This window comes from Anomaloglossus baeobatrachus, chromosome 1, assembly GCF_048569485.1.
Source record: "Anomaloglossus baeobatrachus isolate aAnoBae1 chromosome 1, aAnoBae1.hap1, whole genome shotgun sequence".
NCBI classification, from domain to species: domain Eukaryota; kingdom Metazoa; phylum Chordata; class Amphibia; order Anura; family Aromobatidae; genus Anomaloglossus; species Anomaloglossus baeobatrachus.
The window spans coordinates 561365024-561384520 of NC_134353.1; the positions used below are offsets into that span (position 1 = coordinate 561365024).

At 43.0% G+C, this 19497-nt stretch overlaps 1 protein-coding gene across 7 annotated transcripts in view; it reads left to right on the forward strand.

Annotated features, from left to right (window-relative positions):
* NFIB (nuclear factor I B) overlaps window positions 1-19497 on the forward strand; it is a 545046-nt gene that overhangs the window by 443296 nt on the left and 82253 nt on the right. For all 7 annotated transcript variants that reach the window (XM_075316949.1, XM_075316952.1, XM_075316955.1 and 4 more), the window contains exons 4-6: window positions 7534-7602; window positions 11928-12048; window positions 18569-18687. In XM_075316949.1, the coding sequence (XP_075173064.1) occupies window positions 7534-7602; window positions 11928-12048; window positions 18569-18687 (309 nt within the window). The remainder of the gene's footprint in view (window positions 1-7533; window positions 7603-11927; window positions 12049-18568; window positions 18688-19497) is intronic.

Here is a 19497-nt window from a genome sequence, read left to right on the forward strand (position 1 = left end):
CATGAACATTTGGACATGAGGAAGATATCTGCAAAGTGGGTCCCCAAATGTTTGACAACAGATCAGAGAACCATACAAGTGAAAACTTCCCGGTCCATTTGTCAGCGTTTCCGGACTGATAAGAACTTCTTGGATTGACTGATCACTATGGATGAGACCTGTATTTATTTGTATGACCCTGAAAACAAGGAGTAGTCAAAAGAGAGGAGGCACAGTAGTTCTCTTCGTCCAAAGAAGTTCATGGTGCAAAAATCAGCCACTAAGGTGATGGCGTCTGTCTTCTGGTATAAGGAAGGCGTGCTGCTAGTGCACTACCTTCAAAAGGGTTCAACCATCAATGCAAGGTATTACATTGACCTTTTGAACCAATTGAAGGCAGCTCTGAAGGCCAAAATGTGCAGCAAGCTGTCCAAAGGAATCTTGTTCCTGCACGACAACACCTTCACTCACACTGCGCAACTGACCACGGCAAAACTAGCAGAGCTGGGCTTCCAGCTGCTTGACCACCCACCTTGTTCACCAGATCTAGCTTCCTCCGACTATCATCTCTTTCCAAACCTGAAGAAACACCTTAAGGCTATGTGCCCACGGGTGCTTGCTCCTGCAGATTTTGCCGCAGAAAACTTGCGGATTTATCTGGATTTTCCAGATAAATCCGCAGGTTTCAACAAGTACAGACACTCCCCATGTTATCCTATGGGATTTGGGGAGTGCTGTGTCCATGCTGCGGTATGTGCAGCTGCGGAATATGCTGCGGATGTCCCGCAGCTGCACATAACTGCATGTCAATTATTCCTGCGGATTTACCTGTGGAAATCTGCCTTGGTCCCATACTTACCTGCCTTGATAGCAGACACCCGGTCACTTTCCCTCGCTGCAGAGGACGGCAGTGGAGCTAGGAGCAGGAAGCAGGAGTTGGGCGGGGCCTGCACGAGCTCCGGTCATGTGACAGCCAGAGCTAGTTCAGGCCCACCCACCTTCTCCTGCACAGTGCAGACGCTGACAGAGTGACACGGCCGGAGAGAAGTGCTGTGTGATGGAGGTAAGTATGAACTCCCCGATCACTCCGCACTTGTTCTGCATTGAGGATGCAGTGCCGAAGCCATGGTACTGTATCCTTAATGCAGAATGAACGCAGCATATCCGCAGAACATTCCGCAATAAAACCGCAGCATTGAAACAGACAAAGTTGTGCTACAGTTTTCTGGGAGCTCCTGCGTTATGTCCTGCGGATATAACCGCAGGACACTTTCCCCGTGGGCACATAGCCTAGGGTACTAAATTTCACACCATTTCTGATGCCATGGCTGCAACAGATGCCTGGTTTGAGGCACAACCGAAATCCTTTTTTTTGCTAGGTTTACAGAACTTGGAACACCGATGTAAGAAGTGTGTTGACATCAGTGGAGAGTATGTGGAATAAATGTAAAGTTTCATCATCCTATCTCGTTTCTTTCTGGGGAAAGGCAAAGACTTATCAGCAGACCCTTGTATAACTATTTATAGTAAACATTTTTTATTGGTAGTTTATATTTTCATTTTACAGTCTGTATATACAAAAATCACAAAATCATGCAGTTATCACACTGAACATCATAATATGCTAATACCTCCAATTCTATAGAGGTGATTCCTTATAGTCATTTTTTTTTTATCACCGCCAGGAATATAACACATTGCAACACCTATATGGTAATAACACAAGATCTAATGTGGCGCCCTGGACTAGCCAGGTCGTCACAGGTAACACACAAACACCCCCACCCCCATTAGACAGCAACATTAGCCAAACACAAAACCCTTGTTGCCTCCCTCCAGGGTCTGATGTCCACACCAGGTGGGGCGGAGCCAAGCGGTTGGCCCCACCCACCGAGAAGTTCACGTTTCCCGAGGAGGCGGGAAAAGTGGCAGAACGAGTTTGGAGTTTGAAGTGTGAGGAGTAAACACTTGGGTGTCTGGGTTTGTGGCCCGGGCACTGACAGCAAGGTTGGCAGACGGTGGTGGCCGTCTGCAGGAGTGATGAAGCAACGCGGAACCGTAGGACCGGGGTCGGGCGTTGGCCCGACGGTACCGACCGGGGAGCGAAGTGAAGCCAGCACACACAGGCAGGGCCATCGGACCCCGACCAGACTTGGAGCCGCCGACAATAGTCAAATCCGAGTATGACCGGAACCCCAGGGGTTTCCTAACAGCCAAAGACCCGATAGAAGGCAACCGCCCACACCGTGAGGGTATACAGCTACCGCCTAAGGCTAGAGACCCATCCATACACCCGGGATCGGACTACCATTGGGGATCCATCGTAGTCAAACAAGTACACAAATGTGCAGGGAAAGACAGCCGCCATCACCTGTCCGGGGAGAGACACTGCAGCCGGCTGCGGGACCCGTCCATCCAGCCGTTTGGTTTACCGAGGACTTTGTGCATCTCTTACTGAGTGAGTACACCCGTGCTATCCGTGCGCTGTCCCTGCAACCCTGCACCTCACCAACCCTGCCTCCCCGTCACACCACCGGGCACCGGGACCACCGGGACCACCGACCCCTACCCACGGAGGGGGAAAACAACATCCCAGCTGCTTCCTACCATCGCTCCCGGGATCCCCGTCACCAGCAGCGGTGGTGCCCATCTTCACCACAACCCGTGGGTGACGTCACGGACTAAATCCCCCAAACCAACCACCCCTTTCACTCACGGGCGAGGAGTGCCGCTCAAGTCCCCGGATCCGGCCCACCGCTCGAGCCACCGAGCAGCAGCAGCCTCCCCGCCCGCGACACTAACATCCACAATACGTGATCACAATGTCCTCTGCACAGGTCACAGAGCACGCCTCATCCATAAAAGTCATTGAGCGCCCACTAATAATACCTCTAACAGCAGCCCATGTAAGGTGACTATCCCCATGATTATGTACAGAAAATAGAATTAAAAAACCTACAATCAGAAAATCAAAATTATTAAAAAAACAAACAAAAAAAAATGTTTCACTATCTTTCATGTGTCGGGGAAAAAATGAAGCATGCACTTTTATTTCTTTAGACGGTATACAGATCGATGGATAGATGAATGGATATGTTATAAATATACAGGACTGTGCAAAAGTTTTAAGCAACAGTGGAGAAATGCTGCAAAGTAAGAAAAAAAAATAGAAATGTACAAAATGTAAAGTGAATGAACAAAAGAGAAATCTTAATCAGATCTCTGTTTGGTGTGAACACTAGTGATGACTGAGTACTACTATGCTCAGGTGCTCAGTACTCCAAACAAGCAGTTGGACACGCTTGAGTCAAGCACCTGAGCATAATGGAATTCAATGGGAAACTCAAGCATTTTTCTGGAAGATATTCCGGAAAAAATCTCATTTCCCATTGAGTTCCATTAGACTCGGTTCTCGAATTGAGCGAATCCAAGCGTTTGACCTGCTCATATTGAGTACTGAGCACCCGAGCATGGTAGTGCTCGCTCATCACTAGTGACCACTCTTTGCCTTCAAAACAGCAGTAGGTGGCTCTGGTCAGATTAGATGAAAGTAGAACTTTTTAAGCTAAATGAAAAACAGTATGCAGCGGAAAACTAACACTGCACATTACCCTGAAAACATCATAACACCATCCCCTCCATCAAACATGATGGAGGTAGCATCATGCTGTGAGGATGCTTTTCTTCCGCAGGGATAGGGAAGGTGGTCAAAGTTGATGGAAAGATGGATGGTGCTAAATCTAGCGGAATACTGGAAGAAAACCTGTTAGGCTCTGTTCCCACAATCAGCTTTTGTTGATTTTTTGATGTTACAAAATTTCTGCAACTATTATAAAAATTAGATTACTTGTGTTTTTTCATTGCGTTTTTGTTCTTTTCTAACGTGTTTTATTGCATTTCTGATGCTTCAGTTTTTGTCTCTTGTTGGAATGTTATGTCTCAAAGCTGCTTTGTTTTTGATACTTCCTGGTATTTGGCTTTGACAAAATGTTATCGATATACTTAGGTTTGCATTACATGCATTTTTTATGTATTTCCATCATAGAAACACACTAAAAACACTTGTGTGTTTTTTACCTGTACAAATTTCGCATCTAATGCAAGTCTTGGCCGAAAATCTGCACATAAAAACTCTGTGTATTCGCAAGACAAATTGACATGCTGTGGATTTGACACACGCACTGCAGATCAATTTAAGCTGAATAAAAGAGAAGCACAGTGGGCAGGAGATTTCTGGAAATCCCTCCATGTTTCTAGAACTGTAAGACACTGTTTCTGACCCAGCAAAAATATGCAGCGCCAAAAACTCGCCAAAAGCTCATTGTGGAACTGTAGCTGCTGCAGAAGACTTGAGCACGGGTTCTCCTTCCAGCAGGATAACCCTAAACATGCTGCCAGAGCTACAATGGATGCTTTACATCAAAGCATGTTCATGTGTGTCAATGGCCCAGTCACAGTCCAGACCTAATTCCCATTAAGAACCTATGGGAAGACTTGAAAATTGCTGTTCATAGACGCCTCAATCCAATGTCACTGAGCTAGAGCTATTTTGCAAAGAAGAATGGCCAAAAAGGTCAGCCTCTAGCTGTAGAGCTGGTATAGACAGAGCCCAAAAGACTGGCAGCAGTAATTGCAAGAAAAGGTGGTCCTACAAAGTATTGCTCAGGGGGCTGAATACAAATGCACATCACAATTAGGAGTACACTGTGTACTATTTTATAATGCCATAGTGCATCAATGCCATTCAAGCTTAGAAGCAGGTTTGTTGGTAAGTGGTTCATCCAGCACAGGAGCAGACTGTTTGACATCAGCAACTGTAACCTTTCCGGCAGGTGTCAGATTCTATTTTGTGTTACTTGTTTATGATGAATAGCTCAACCTTTAAGTTCTTGAAGTTCACGAGCTACATCTGGACAAGGGATCTCATAAGTTCTTAATTCTGCATTATTTTTAAGAAGCCCTCAAATGTAAACTTTTTTCAATAAACATAAAATATAATTTTTAAGGAAGATAATAAATTGACATGCTAAAAACATTTTGGCATTTTAAATATGTAAATGATGTCCTGTGCAGCTAAGAACTGAAGGTATATGTTATAGGACAGAATGCTAACACTTACAAAATGTTCAGGGCTTCAGACTGCGATAAGTGATCACCAAAATTACCAAAACTTATCATATGGCTCCTACATTTTTTAAACTTTGGGGGTAAAGGCACTTTAGTCATTTTTTGGCCTGGTATTCCATAGACATATATTTTGGCTATACTCTGCAGCCTCTAGAGGGCCCATGGGACCTTTCTACAAGCTGTGTTATTCTTGAGTTCAATGTATGTGTGCTGTTATCTGTAGAGCTTTCTCCAGTGGAAACTGCAAGTAGCCAAAAGGCAGATCAGAGGCAAATGTGTCAGTTGGCCCATCAGTTCAGAGACACAATCCAGGAGACAATCTTCACATTGCAAGAGAAATAAACTAGTGGGCCTTAGCCTGAATCCGAATCATTAATGCTGACGGCAGATACACTTGTCATTTTTATTTTGACAACAAATAATATAATTGGGCTATTCAATTTTAGGAGTCAAATGATATTTTTAGCCACATCCAATTTATACATTGATATACCCCTGATAAGCAAATATTCTAAAAATAAACACGAGGCTCTTAACATTTTTGTCAAAGTGTAAAATACCACTGCTATGTATTTCTTCTGGGTCCCTACTCAGTTAAGTGAAATATTGCATGGTGACTACAGCCATTTTGGCAAAGCATTCGTAAGAGAATGATACAAATGCCCAGCAGCACTTCTTCTGCCAGTCAATGCTCCCTTCTTCTGCAGGCCACAATTTCTACAGACCCGATAGAAGAGACACCTACCTTTCCATGTAGTCTCACACAACAGACTGAAAACAAATAGATGGGACTCTTTTTATGTTTATTTTTATCTTAAAAATGATCGTTCGAGGAGCACATCGTACTGTATAAAAAAGATGTGCTGCTGATAGGGATGTTGTTCTATGCAAACAGAATGATCTTATGAAAGGGGCTGTCTGGTCTAAAATGATGTCTGCAGTCACTCTATGTGACTGCAGACCTATGAATCCTCCCAGCGCATGCACTGTATGTTGTGAGGATTCACAGGTTTCCGATCTGGGAACAGTGGTCCCGTGACCGCAATTATGCATTATGCATGTTCCCGGCCAGAACCCAACTAGTAGGCTCAGCCTCACTCAGGACAAGTGTTGAGTTGTGGCCGGGAACATGCATAATGCACAATTGCGGTCACATGAACATTGTTCCCAGCTCAGAAACCTGCACACCCTCACAGCGCACAGTGTGTGTGCTTGAAGGATTCACAAGTTTGTAGTCACATAGAGTGACTGCAGACTTATCATTTTAGACCTGACAACCCTGGTCTGAGTTGACACATCCGTATATTCTACATCTGGCAAAAAATGGCCTGATTATGCTAATCAGACTCTTATCAGAGTTTCATCAGAATTGGATACATTTTTCTCTTAGGTGAAAATAAAAAAAAAAGTTTATCTCTTCCATTCTGTCATCTGAGTGCAGTCCAATTTTTTTCCACAGACTTGTAGACCTGAATAGCTGATTCTCACAGGCAAATCGTGCATGCTACGATTTTTTTCCTCTGACCACTCAGTCTCAGAAAAAAAAATAAGATATGTGCACAGCCACAATAGCAATGGTCTAAGTGCAATCCGATTTCTTGATAGCACTCGGACTGAAAATATGGTCGTTTATACGAGCCCTACAGTCATTCTGTAGGCATAGAAGAGCATTCGGGCTGTCTGAACATTCTATTAAACAACCCATCAATTGGCTTGCATGTAGCCGTTTGGCGGTCATTTCACATTGTAATTAGTCAGTTTACATACAGTCTTAAAATGAGGCTTTAGATTAAAGGGTATTTTACACACAACGATATCGCTAGCGATATATCGTCGGGGTCACGGTGTTTGTGACGCATATCCGGCGCCGTTAGCGATATTGTTGTGTGTGCTGATTGTTCGTCGTTCCTGCGGCATCAGACATCGCTGTGTGTGACACCGCAGGAACGACGAACATCTCCTTAACTGCGTCCACCGGCAATGAGGAAGGAAGGAGGTGGGCGGCATGTTCCGGCCGCTCATCTCCGTCCTTCCTCTGCTATTGGGTGGCCGCTTAGTGATGCCGCTGTGAAACGAACCGCCCCATTAAAGGAGACATTGTTTGGTGTCTCCAGTGATGTCGCTAAGCAGGTATGTGCGTGTGACGCTGCCGTAGCGATATTGTTCGCTACGGCAGCGATCACCCCCATGACGAAACAGCGACGTGGGCGGATGCTATTGCGCACAACATCACTAGCTATCGCTAGCGATGTCGCAGCGTGTAAAGTGCCCTTAAGATTAGGCAAAAATTGTTTTCTGGCCCTGTGCTGAGGAGAATAGACAGGTGTATGTACCTATGCACTACTCTCTCTCTCTCTTTAGTCTAATACTAATCTAATACGAAGCTGGTAAAGCTTGGTTCTTCATACAATTCTCTTTCTTTTCCAGGATACCTTGAAGACAGTTTTGTGAAGTCTGGAGTTTTCAATGTTTCAGAGCTAGTGCGAGTGTCTAGAAGTAAGAAATTTGATATTAAATGATAGCTTATCTATTCTAACAGTTAAATATCATTCTCTTGTGCTTATTTTACATTTATAATTACTCTCAGGTATTTATTTATATAGTTAGGTCCAGGAATATTTCAAAAGTGACAAGTTTTGTCATTTTAGCTGTTTACAAAACATATTCAAGATACAGTTATATAATCAATATGGTCTTAAAGTGCAGACTCTCTGGTTTAATTTTACGGTATTCACATCCTAATTGGAGTAAGGGTATAGGAATTACAGCTCTTTAATATGTAGCTACCTCTTATTCAAGGAATCAAAAGTAATTGAACAAAAGGGCTGCATGGGCTACTAATTATCTCAAAAACTCTTTAATGGCTATCAATTTGTAAATCTATTATTAATTAGGCAGTTGAAAGGTCTGGAGCTGATTCTAGGTGCATTTGGAACCTTTTATTCTGAACCAACAACATGCTCTCAAAGGAGCGCTCATTGGAAGAGAAACAGAACCTTAGGCTGAAAAAAAATAAATCCATCAGAGAGATAGCAGTTAAGAGTGGCCGAATCAACATTTTGGTACATTCTGCAAAAAAAAAGAGCACACTGGTGAGTTTGGAACTCCAAAAGCCCTGGACATACACAGGAGACATCAGTTGTAGATGATTGTAGAATCCTTTCCATGGTGAAGAAAACCTCTTCACAACATCCAACCAAGTGATAATTCTCCAGAAAGTCCCATGTTTCCCCGAAATTAAGACAGGGTCTCCTAATATTTTTTGATCCGAAAACTTGGCTAGGGCTTATTTTCAGGGGATGTCTGAAAACAGTCCACATTTTTTCTACAACAAAATCTATCTGTCTGTCTGTGACAACCTAGTCATATGACGTGATGTCACAAAGGTCCTGAAACAGTGTTATCATCAGGATATAAATGCTGGGACCCCTAGTAGATTGGGGGCCCTGTGAAATTGCTCAGTTTGCTCTCCTGTTCAGTTCATTTACACACATCCAATTAAGAGACCTTTGATTACATCATATCCCATGACTGAAGTCATCAAAAGTCCTTAAACAATTTTAACCTCAGAATACAACTGCTGAGGTCCTTAAGAAAGTGGGGGCCCTGAAAAATTGTGCAGTTTGACTATGTCAAAAAATGACTAAAGAAGCCAGCCCAGTTCTGGTAAAGATTTTTTTGGACAGATGAAACTAAATTCAACCTGTACCAGAATGACGAGAAGAAAGTATCGAGTCGACTTGGAGCAGATCATTATATAAAGCACACAAGAGCCTCTGTAATGCATGATGGAGGCAGTGTGAGGGCATGGGCATGCATGACTTCCGATGGCACTGGGTCTCTAATGTTTATTGATGATGTGACTGAAGCTAGAAGCAGCTGAATGAATTCTGAAGCGTACAGGACTCTATTTTTTGTTCAGATTCAACCAAATGCTGGAGAGTTGATTGGATGGCTTTTCATGGTACAGAAGGACAATGACCCAAAACATACTGTGAAAGCAACCCAGGAGCTTTTTAAGACAAAGAAATGGAATATTCTGCAATGGCTGAATCAGTCACCAGACCTCAACCCTACCGAGCATGCATTTCACATGCTTAAGACAGAAAGACCCACAAACAAGTAACAACTGAAGTCAGCTGCAGTAATGGCCTGGCAAGACATCATAAAGGAGGAAACCCAGCATTTAGCAACATCCATGGCTTCCAGACATAAGGCAGTCAGTGCTGCAAAGGATTCCCTACAAAGTAGTAGGCTGTAGGCTAAGTTCACACACTGAATATTTTCTGAACCACAAAGATGCAGCGGTTTTGGCCCCAAAAAACTTACCAGGGGCAAAACGCATAAAAAAAGCATGCGTTTTTGCTGCGTTTTTCCCGCATTTTGCTCAATGTAATTTTTAAGCCTATTATATCTATTGACTGGAAGGGCTCAAAAACGCTGGCAAAAAAAGCAAAAAGAATTGACATGCTGCATCTTCAAAAACGCAGCCAAGATGCAGCCAAAAAAAGATGCACATTATAGACAGCAAAATAGAAATCTCATAGATTTTGCTGGGAGAAGGAAATGTATGCATTTAGGTGCATCTTTGTGACCTCAAAAATGCACCAAAAACGCAGTAAAAGATGCAGTGTGTGAACATAGCCTTAAAAATTACATTTTATTTATGGTCACTGAAATGTGGAGGCTTTATATTAAAATTTTGCAGTTCCTAAACATTTCACCAAATATTTGTGTCCAGCCCCTTTAATTAAACCTGAAAGTCTTCACTTCAGGGTTCCCTCACTCGAGCGTATAACTCGCATGAGTATCGAAACGCATCACTCGGTGCGGCCGCACACTCTCTGGACAGGAGCATGTCAGCCGCATAGAATTTCATGCAGCTGACCCGCTCCTGTCAGCGGAGAAGCCAGCCGGGCCGGGTGATGCGTTCCGATACTCATGCAAGTTATACACTCGTGTGAGTCCAGCCTCAATTGCATCTCAGGTGTTTCATTTTAAATAACAAATAATGGCATAAAGGGCCCAAATCACAAAGGTTCGGTCACTGCGCAAATAATTCTGGACCTAATTGTATATCAGAAAGGTGCAGAAACATGGGGTGAGGCATTATGTAACAACTTATGATTTACATGCACCCCATGTCCCTCAGTTGTATGGAAGTCTGCACCTTTGAGCAGGAATTCGTGTTCACTGTCTCCATACAAGCAGTATGTGTGTAATCCAGGGCTAGAATGATCTGATCATATTTATATGTGGGTGATGCTCTTATGTAGCATAGCAGCAGTAGGAAATCCAAATCTGTCTGCAGTAAGAACACTGTCTGCTGTCCATTACAACACTGATACTGCACAGAGAATTTCACTGACCTTTCCTCTGTGTCAGTGTAAAGGGAAGCTGACGTCATCTTGTTAATGTGAAGACAATGCATAGATTTCAAAAGAGAATTCCTGGAGATAAGCACCACTATTCTGTGCAGTGATTAGATATTTAACCAAACTATATTGACATTATGTATAGATTGAAAAGTTTGTCCCATCAAGACAAGCTCTCCTCAATGGACAGTTCAAAATGTCAAAATGGCGCTTTATTATCTGATTTGTACCAGGATGTCCTGAATAATGACCCCGCTCTTTACTGACTAAATCCAGGATATTGACACCTTCAAGGATCTCTCACTGGAGATATTAGAATGATAGTAGTACACAACACATAGTGGTCTGAGCTATCCAAGGGTACTGTGTATTGTCAATTCCTTGCATGTCACACTGTATTTATCTAATAATAGCATTTGGGTTGTGGTTGTGGCGGGCTTCTTTCATCTGCCATTTGTTTAACCTCTCATTTACCTCAAACCACAAGAGACTGTGGCATGCTTAACCAGCTGCAAACACTATACCATCACTCCCACCACATGCCATGAATGTATTTTGTAGAAATACAGCTAAAATCTGGATATAATTTCACTCCTTTTCGACACAGTTTTAATTACACTACAACTGTATTGTCCACTCGTGGTGCGATCCCTGCTAAAGCCTTATTCACACTCTTTATTTCTCTAGAGACCTTGTTTACTCTCGTCCCGATGATTCATAGAGGATTAAAATAGTTTGTCGATATTAAGCCATTTGCGCTGGCAGCTGTGTTCTCCTCTCAGGTATAAGGGCAACTTTGAATAGGCATCCCTCGAAAAGATATAAGAGAAAAAGCACTCTGCTGCTCATCCAAATATGCAAAGAATCCACCTCTGTCATCAACATCTCTCTTTCCAGCAGGGCTAATTGAAAGGACTATCTGCATGCAGCGAGTTTAGTGGGGCCCAGAGATCTGACCCTGCAGCACTGATTGATGTCCCACATGCAGTACATACTGTAGCATGGAAGTGTTGTTCCCGAGTGAAAGGGAGCCAGCAGTCACATCTAATTAACGATTCATCAAGAAATAATTGCACTATGCATAAATTAGGGACACCGCCATCTTTAAAACAAAAGAAGAATTGATTTGGACCTTGTTCCCAAGGTCTCTGATGATACAAAGCGACACTCAGCACACCAAGCTTTTGTATACAATGCAAGTTCCACCAGATACCATCAGATATACTTAATGGAAGCATTAGGTATGGAAATGAAGCTTAATAATACTACTTTTTAACATTTTCTTTCAAAAAGATGACTGAAATGTGAAGGGATTATTAAATGGTGTAGTGTTAAAATAGCAATCTCACTTATTTGAAAAAGAAGCCAGATTAATTATTTCTGCATTTAAAATCTTTGACTAAAAATCAGGCTCTGTATAAGTAATCAGCTGTTCTTTCTTCCCAGCACCCATAACACAGGGCTCTGGTGTCAGTTTCCCAATTGGAGAGCCACTAAGCCAGCCATACTATCACGATATGAACTCAGCGGTCAGCTTACAGAGGTCATTATCCTCTCCACCGAGCAGGTAACGGATGAAAGTAGGATATGCTATGTGACTGACTATCCATATTTTTACATTTTAAAATTTATAAAATCTTTTATAATGTAATACTGTCCAACTGAAGTTACAACATTTACATAAATTTTATGACAAGGATCTAAAAGTACATTTACACTGCGCCATGTGTTAAATAGTCTCTGACTGGAACATGTTCTCTGGCCAGCCATCGTTCAATAGCCTGTTTACACAAGCCAACACTGCCCCAGATACATATTGAACTCTCTGTAATAGACTATTCAGTATGGATAGGCAGCCATGCTTTTTACACTGGACCATACGCTGCTGAGAACAATGATTTTTTGTGCAAACCAAAAATTCATTTCACCCAACGAATGAGCATTTTGCTCATTCACTGGGTAATCGGCATACTCTTTAGACTGTATGATTATTGTGAATGAGAGTTCTGGAAAGGCTTGTTCAAGACAAATTGTGTAGTGTAAATGGCCTTTATAGCTCTGATAACATCAACATCATTGACCTATAATGTAATGCAAGCCTTATTAGTGTGCAAGTCCTATGCTAAACAGCCGCCCCGCCCCTTTAGTGTGGAGGTTTGTGTGGCTGTATAATCAGCATCATGCACCTGAGCTGCGGCCATCTTTACTAAGAGGGTTTGCCATATTCTGTGTGTGCCCAAATCATCTGAATTGGCTCCTATGGTCTGTGATTTTTTTTTATACATTTCTATGTGTTTTTTTCCAACATTTAAAGAGAAACTGATTAATGCTGCCTAAAGCACGGGAAGCATAAATCAGGGCCTTGCTGCATAGTTGGTATGGTTTTCCCAGGTACACTATAGCTAGAAATCCCAGCTGGGCACCATAGCCTGAGACATACAGTGCCTACAAGTAGTATTCAACCCCCTGCAGATTTAGCAGGTTTACACATTCGGAATTAACTTGGCATTGTGACATTTGGACTGTAGATCAGCCTGGAAGTGTGAAATGCACTGCAGCAAAAAAGAATGTTATTTCTTTTTTTATTTTTTTTTTTTAAATTGTGAAAAGTTTATTCAGAGGGTCATTTATTATTCAACCCCTCAAACCACACAAATTCTGTTTGGTTCCCCTAAAGTATTAAGAAGTATTTCAGGCACAAAGAACAATGAGCTTCACATGTTTGGATTAATTATCTCTTTTTCCAGCCTTTTCTGACTAATTAAGACCCTCCCCAAACTTGTGAACAGCACTCATACTTGGTCAACATGGGAAAGACAAAGGAGCATTCCAAGGCCATCAGAGACAAGATCGTGGAGGGTCACAAGGCTGGCAAGGGGTACAAAACCCTTTTCAAGGAGTTGGGCTTCCCTGTGTCCACTGTTGGGAACATCATCCGGAAGTGGAAGGCTTATGGAACCACTGTTAGCCTTCCACGGCCTTGACAGCCTTTGAAAGTTTCCACCCGTGCCGAGGCCAGGCTTGTCCGAAGAGTCAAGGCTAACCCAAGGGCAACAAGGAAGGAGCTCCGAGAAGATCTCATGGCAGTGGGGACATTGGTTTCAGTCAATACCATAAGTAACATACTCCACTGCAATGGTCTCCGTTCCAGACGAGCCCGTAAGGTACCTTTACTTTCAAAGCGTCATGTCAAGGCTCATCTACAGTTTGCTCATGATCACTTGGAGGACTCTGAGACAGAGTGGTTCAAGGTTCTCTGGTCTGATGAGACCAAGATCGAGATCTTTGCTGCCAACCACACACGTGACGTTTGGAGACTGGATGGCACTGCATACGACCCCAAGAATACCATCCCTACAGTCAAGCATGGTGGTGGCAGCATCATGCTGTGGGGCTGTTTCTCAGCCAAGGGGCCTGGCCATCTGGTCCGCATCCATGGGAAGATGGATAGCACGGCCTACCTGGAGATTTTGGCCAAGAACCTCCGCTCCTCCATCAAGGATCTTAAGATGGGTCGTCATTTCATCTTCCAACAAGACAATGACCCAAAGCACACAGCCAAGAAAGCCAAGGCCTGATTCAAGAGGGAAAAAATCAAGGTGTTGCAGTCGCCTAGTCAGTCTCCTGACCTTAACCCAATTGAAAACTTGTGGAAGGAGCTCAAGATTAAAGTCCACATGAAACACCCAAAGAACCTAGATAACTTGGAGAAGATCTGCATGGAGGAGTGGGCCAAGATAACTCCAGAGACCTGTGCCGGCCTGATCAGGTCTTATAAAAGACGATTATTAGCTGTAATTGCAGACAAGGGTTATTCCACAAAATATTAAACCTAGGGGTTGAATAATAATTGACCCACACTTTTATGTTGAAAATTTATTAAAATTTAACTGAGCAACATAACTTGTTGGTTTGTAAGATTTATGCATCTGTTAATAAATCCTGCTCTTGTTTGAAGTTTGCAGGCTCTAACTTATTTGCATCTTATCAAACCTGCTAAATCTGCAGGGGGTTGAATACTACTTGTAGGCACTGTAACTAGTTCAGCACTGTGCTTGCCTGGGTTTTTTCCCCATCGCTGCTCTAGGTGATTGACAGGTCTCTCGCTCAGGGAAAGACCTGTCAATCACCTCTAGCAGTGCTTTTAAGGCTAGGTTCACACACTGCGTTTTTTTGACGCTGCGTTTTTTGCGGCAAAAAACGCACAAAAATGCACCCGTGTAAAAAAACGCGGCAAAAAACGCACGCGTTTTGCCGCGATTTGGTGCGTTTTTTTGTTGCATTTTGCTGCGTTTTTGCTCACTGCGTCTTTATGCGTTTTTTATCAGTGAACAAAAAAAAGGTCTGATGTCATTTCCTTCTTCAATGTGTTCTTCATTCTCCACTAGTGTATGCAGAAGAGCAGACAGCTGCAGAACTACAAGGCTCAGCATACTCCATCCAATAGTGTATGCAGGAGAGCAGACAGCAGCTGCAGAACTACAAGGCTCAGCATGCTCCATCCAGGACTGTATGCTTGAGGGAGAGTCAGGGGGAGCAGACCTACAAGGCTCAGCATCCTCCATCCAATAGTGTATGCAGGAGAGCAGACAGCAGCTGTCGAACTACAAGGCTCAGCATCCTCCATCCAATAGTGTATGCAGGAGAGCAGACAGCAGCTGTTGAACTACAAGGCTCAGCATCCTCCATCCAATAGTGTATGCAGGAGAGCAGACAGCAGCTGTCGAACTACAAGGCTCAGCATCCCCCTTCCAGGACTGTATGCAGGATTTCTTTGCCCCCCCAAACAAAACAACGTGGGCTTCACCATATTTTTGTATGCTAGCCGTTTACAGCAGGCAGGTACGGGCTGCCCCCAACCCCCAGCTGCCTATTTGTACCCGGCTGGGAACCAAAAATATAGGGAAGCCCTTTTTTTTTTAATTATTTCATGAATTTCATGAAATAATTTAAAAAAAAAATGACGTGAGCTTCGCCCAATTTTTGAGTCCAGCCGGGTACAACTAGGCAGCTGGGGATTGGAATCCACAGTGCAGGGTGCCCATGCTTTCTGGGCACCCCCGCTGTGAATTGCAGTCCCGCAGCCACCCCAGAAAATGGCGCTTTCATAGAAGTGCCATCTTCTGGCGCTGTATCCAACTCTTCCAGCTGCCCTGATGCCGGGTGGCTCGCTGGGTAATAATGGGGTTAGGGATAGCTGTATAGCTGGCCCTAAGCCCGAAATTCATGGTGTCACGCCAATATTAGACATGGCCACCATGAATTTCTAGTAAAGATAAAAAAAAAACACAACACAGAAAAATATTTTTATTAGAAATAAAACACAACACAATTAGTGACTCCATCTTTATTGAAATAAAGAACCCCCCTCCGCTGTAATCCTGGGTCAAGGGTCCCGCGCCGTCCAATCCGGATCCAATATCATCTGATCGGTTTGCTGGAAGGCAAAGCGATCAGATGATGTGTCAGATTCTAGGGGTTGAAGCACATCACACATCAGCTGATTATATAAAAGCCGTTTATACAATCAGCAGATGCATCGGTGCAAAAAAAAAAAAAAACTCACTTATGTGCTGATTACCGTCAGCTCCTGGAGCGATTGGAGGAGTCTGATCCCGTCCGATCGCTGCAGCAGCTGCCGGTAATCAGGGATGAAGTCTCCTGACGCATCCGCTGATAGGTTAAACCGGCCGGGCGCCCGCGTCACCGCGATACTTACGATCACCTGATGCGTCAGGTGACTGCATCAGGTGATCCATCGCCAGGTCCTGCATCTATCGGAGGTGTCCCAACCGTCTGCACACAGCCGGAGCGGCGATACCGTGAGAGGATCTGGGAGCGGGCATGGCACCGGGAGGCTGCAGACAGGTGAGTAACTTTTTTTTTTTTTCTACTGTTCACTTTTGTTTTCGCAGCCGCTTCCACCTCCCGCCCAGACATGGCGCCGCACGGCAGCATACATGCACAGGACTGGAGGTGGAAGCGGCGGTGACTGTACCGGGAGGATTCACGCTTCTGTATTTACTGACAGAAGGAATCCTCTTCCTGTACATGTCACTTTACAACCCACCTCCTGCGTTTATAGCTGCGTTTTTGGTCTTAGAAACGCACCAAAACGCAGATATTTGCGTTTCTCATTGCGTCTTTCAACATCTCATTGCACTCAATGGATGAAAAGCGCAGTGAAAAACGCGGGAATAATTGACATGCTGCGTTTTTGTGGCACCACAAAAACGCAGCTGAAAAAAAACGCTGTGTGCAGACAGCAAAAATGAAAACTCATAGACTTTGCAGGGGAAGCAAAGTCATGCAGTTTTCTGAGCAAAAACGCACCCGAAAACTGCGCAAAAACGCCTCGAAAAACGCACTGTGTGAACTTACCCTAAAGCCGATTGAGACCCAGACTAGATCTTCTAAACCCCACTGGCATTTCAGAGAAAAATATAATCATACAGCCAGACCCTGACTCATGATACAGGGAGCATGAATTAGTTGACAGGTTTCCTTTAAACTGTAATCAGCTTAAAGGAAACCAACCACCAGGATTTTTGTATACAACCTAAAGCCAGTGCTATACTTGCACTATCAGGCAGATTCTATACATTCCTGTAAAGGTCAGCTCGGATGTTTAGGTTTTGAAATCCAAGAAAGTAAAGTTTATAAAATCATCAGCTTCTTGAGTGACAGCAGATGTAGATCAGATAATATCTGGGGGGTATTTAGAATTAGCACAAGTATTATACAATCGATTCACTTTTTCACTTCCAGGACCTGTGTGAGGTCATACCCATGTGACCAGAAGGGGTGGCGCCTCAGCTAACGAAGCTGATACCAGGAAGCAACATTTTTCTGTTGGCTGAGGCCTCGCCCTTCTGGTCACATGGGTATGTCCTCAGCACAGGTCCTGCAAGGGAAAAAGTGAATCGATTGTATAATGTTTATGCTAATTCTAACAGGGGGAGGGGATAATTATGAATACCCTCCCAGATATTATCTGATCCTCAGCTGCTGTCAGTCAAGATGCTGATGATTTTATAAACTTTACTTTCTTGGATTTCAAAACCTAAACATCCGAGCTGACCACTACAGGTATGTATAGAATCAGCCTGATAGTGCCAGTATAGCACTGGCTTTAGGTTATATGCGAAAATCCTGGCGATTAATTCCCTTTGAAGCTCTATTAAATATGTTATTAGTCGTCCACAACTATTTTTTTTTATTGGGCTTGGACTGGTGATCAACTTACGAAAACTGTTTCAGACTTACCCATCACCTGCCATTCTCAAGTTGATCAAGGGTGCGTTCATTGCTTTCCTGCAGCAGTCACGTGCCGTAGAATGCAGAAGACTCTGTACAGCAGTACCAACCATTAACAAAAGATGAGAAACTTTAAAAAAAAAAAAATTCATTTGCCCACAATGCTGGGCCCATAAAAAAAAAAAGTTGTGGACTACATTTTCAAGCTCGTTATTCAAAAGTAATTTGCGCAGTCCATCTGGATGTAACACATACCCTGCTCCATTATTTCTGTGATTGTGTTAATTTGTGGGGCATGGTAGGTTACACTTAAAATTGGAGCTATTTGTCCATCATTTGCTTATATGAAATTATAAAAACAACATCTCAATGTATTGCCAAATGTACACTTGTGTTGTATTATAATGGTAGCCTTTACAAGGTCATGCTTCCAGTGGAAGGATCATTTTCAACAAAGGAAGTTTCTCTTCAAAGAACGGCCTTTTAATATTTTCCTACTAACAGTGATGACCCATACAATAGGACTGAACGGAAAGGCATACAAGGTTATGTCCATTCAATTAAACATAGAGAGGAAGTTTATCCACATGGAATGTAAAGCTACCACAAGAAAATCTAACCTTTTCTGTTTCCTCATTCAAAGAGCATCAGCCCTTATTTTTGTTATGTGCCACATAAATGTCCATACGTCACTCCTTCCTCTGAAAGGCTTTCCATTCAGCTTCCTGGTTAACCTTCACAAACTTCTAGAGTTTATAAAATTAAATATTGTCTTCAATGATAAATGTATTCAGTGGTTGACAAAGCTAATTGTATACTTATCTTAACAGTAAAAGGCCCAAGACCATCTCCATAGATGAGAATATGGAGCCAAGTCCAACTGGAGACTTCTACCCTTCTCCAAATTCACCAGCAGCTGGGAGTCGGTCATGGCACGATAGAGACCAAGGTACAAAGATTAGATATTAATCATACTTTTAACAGGTTTTGGCTGACTCCACTGAATGTGCTTAAATATGTCTGGTTCAGTGGTGGTCCGACTCTAGGCACCACTGCTGATCAGCTAGGGGAAGCCCCGCAACCTCATATATATTATATATATTTATTCATTTATAAAGCGCTGTTAATTCCACAGCACTTTACATACATTGGCAACACTGTCCCCATTGGGGCTCACAATCTAAATTCCCTATCAGTATGTTTTTGGAATGTGGGAGGAAACCGGAGTACCCGGAGGAAACCCACGCAAACACAGGGAGAACATGCAAACTCCTTGCAGATGTTGTCCTTAGTGGGACTAGAACCCAGGACCCCAGCGCTGCAAGGCTGCAGTGCTAACCACTGAGTCACCATGCTGCCCTATCATCAGTGTTTACTTTGCATGCCACCTTCTTAGTAGGGACTATGTTAACCAAAAAAGAATACCTTGATCCATATTAGATATACATTTGGTTTAGACCAAAGTCACCAAAGCAGAACCAATATTTACAAACTGACTCTATTGGTACATCCATTAAACTATTAAATAAAGGCTAAATGCCAAAGAATTTTACAAATGTAAAAATATTTTTATTTCACAATGCGGATCAGAAACACACAGTGCAAAATGGTGAAAATTTAAAATCAATACACACAACAAAAAACAGGGCAGCTGTGCGTGTCAGGATTATTTTCAGCACCAAAATACCGCATTGTGAAATAAAAATATTTTACATTTGTAAAATTCTTTGGCATTTAATAATAATAATAATAATAATAA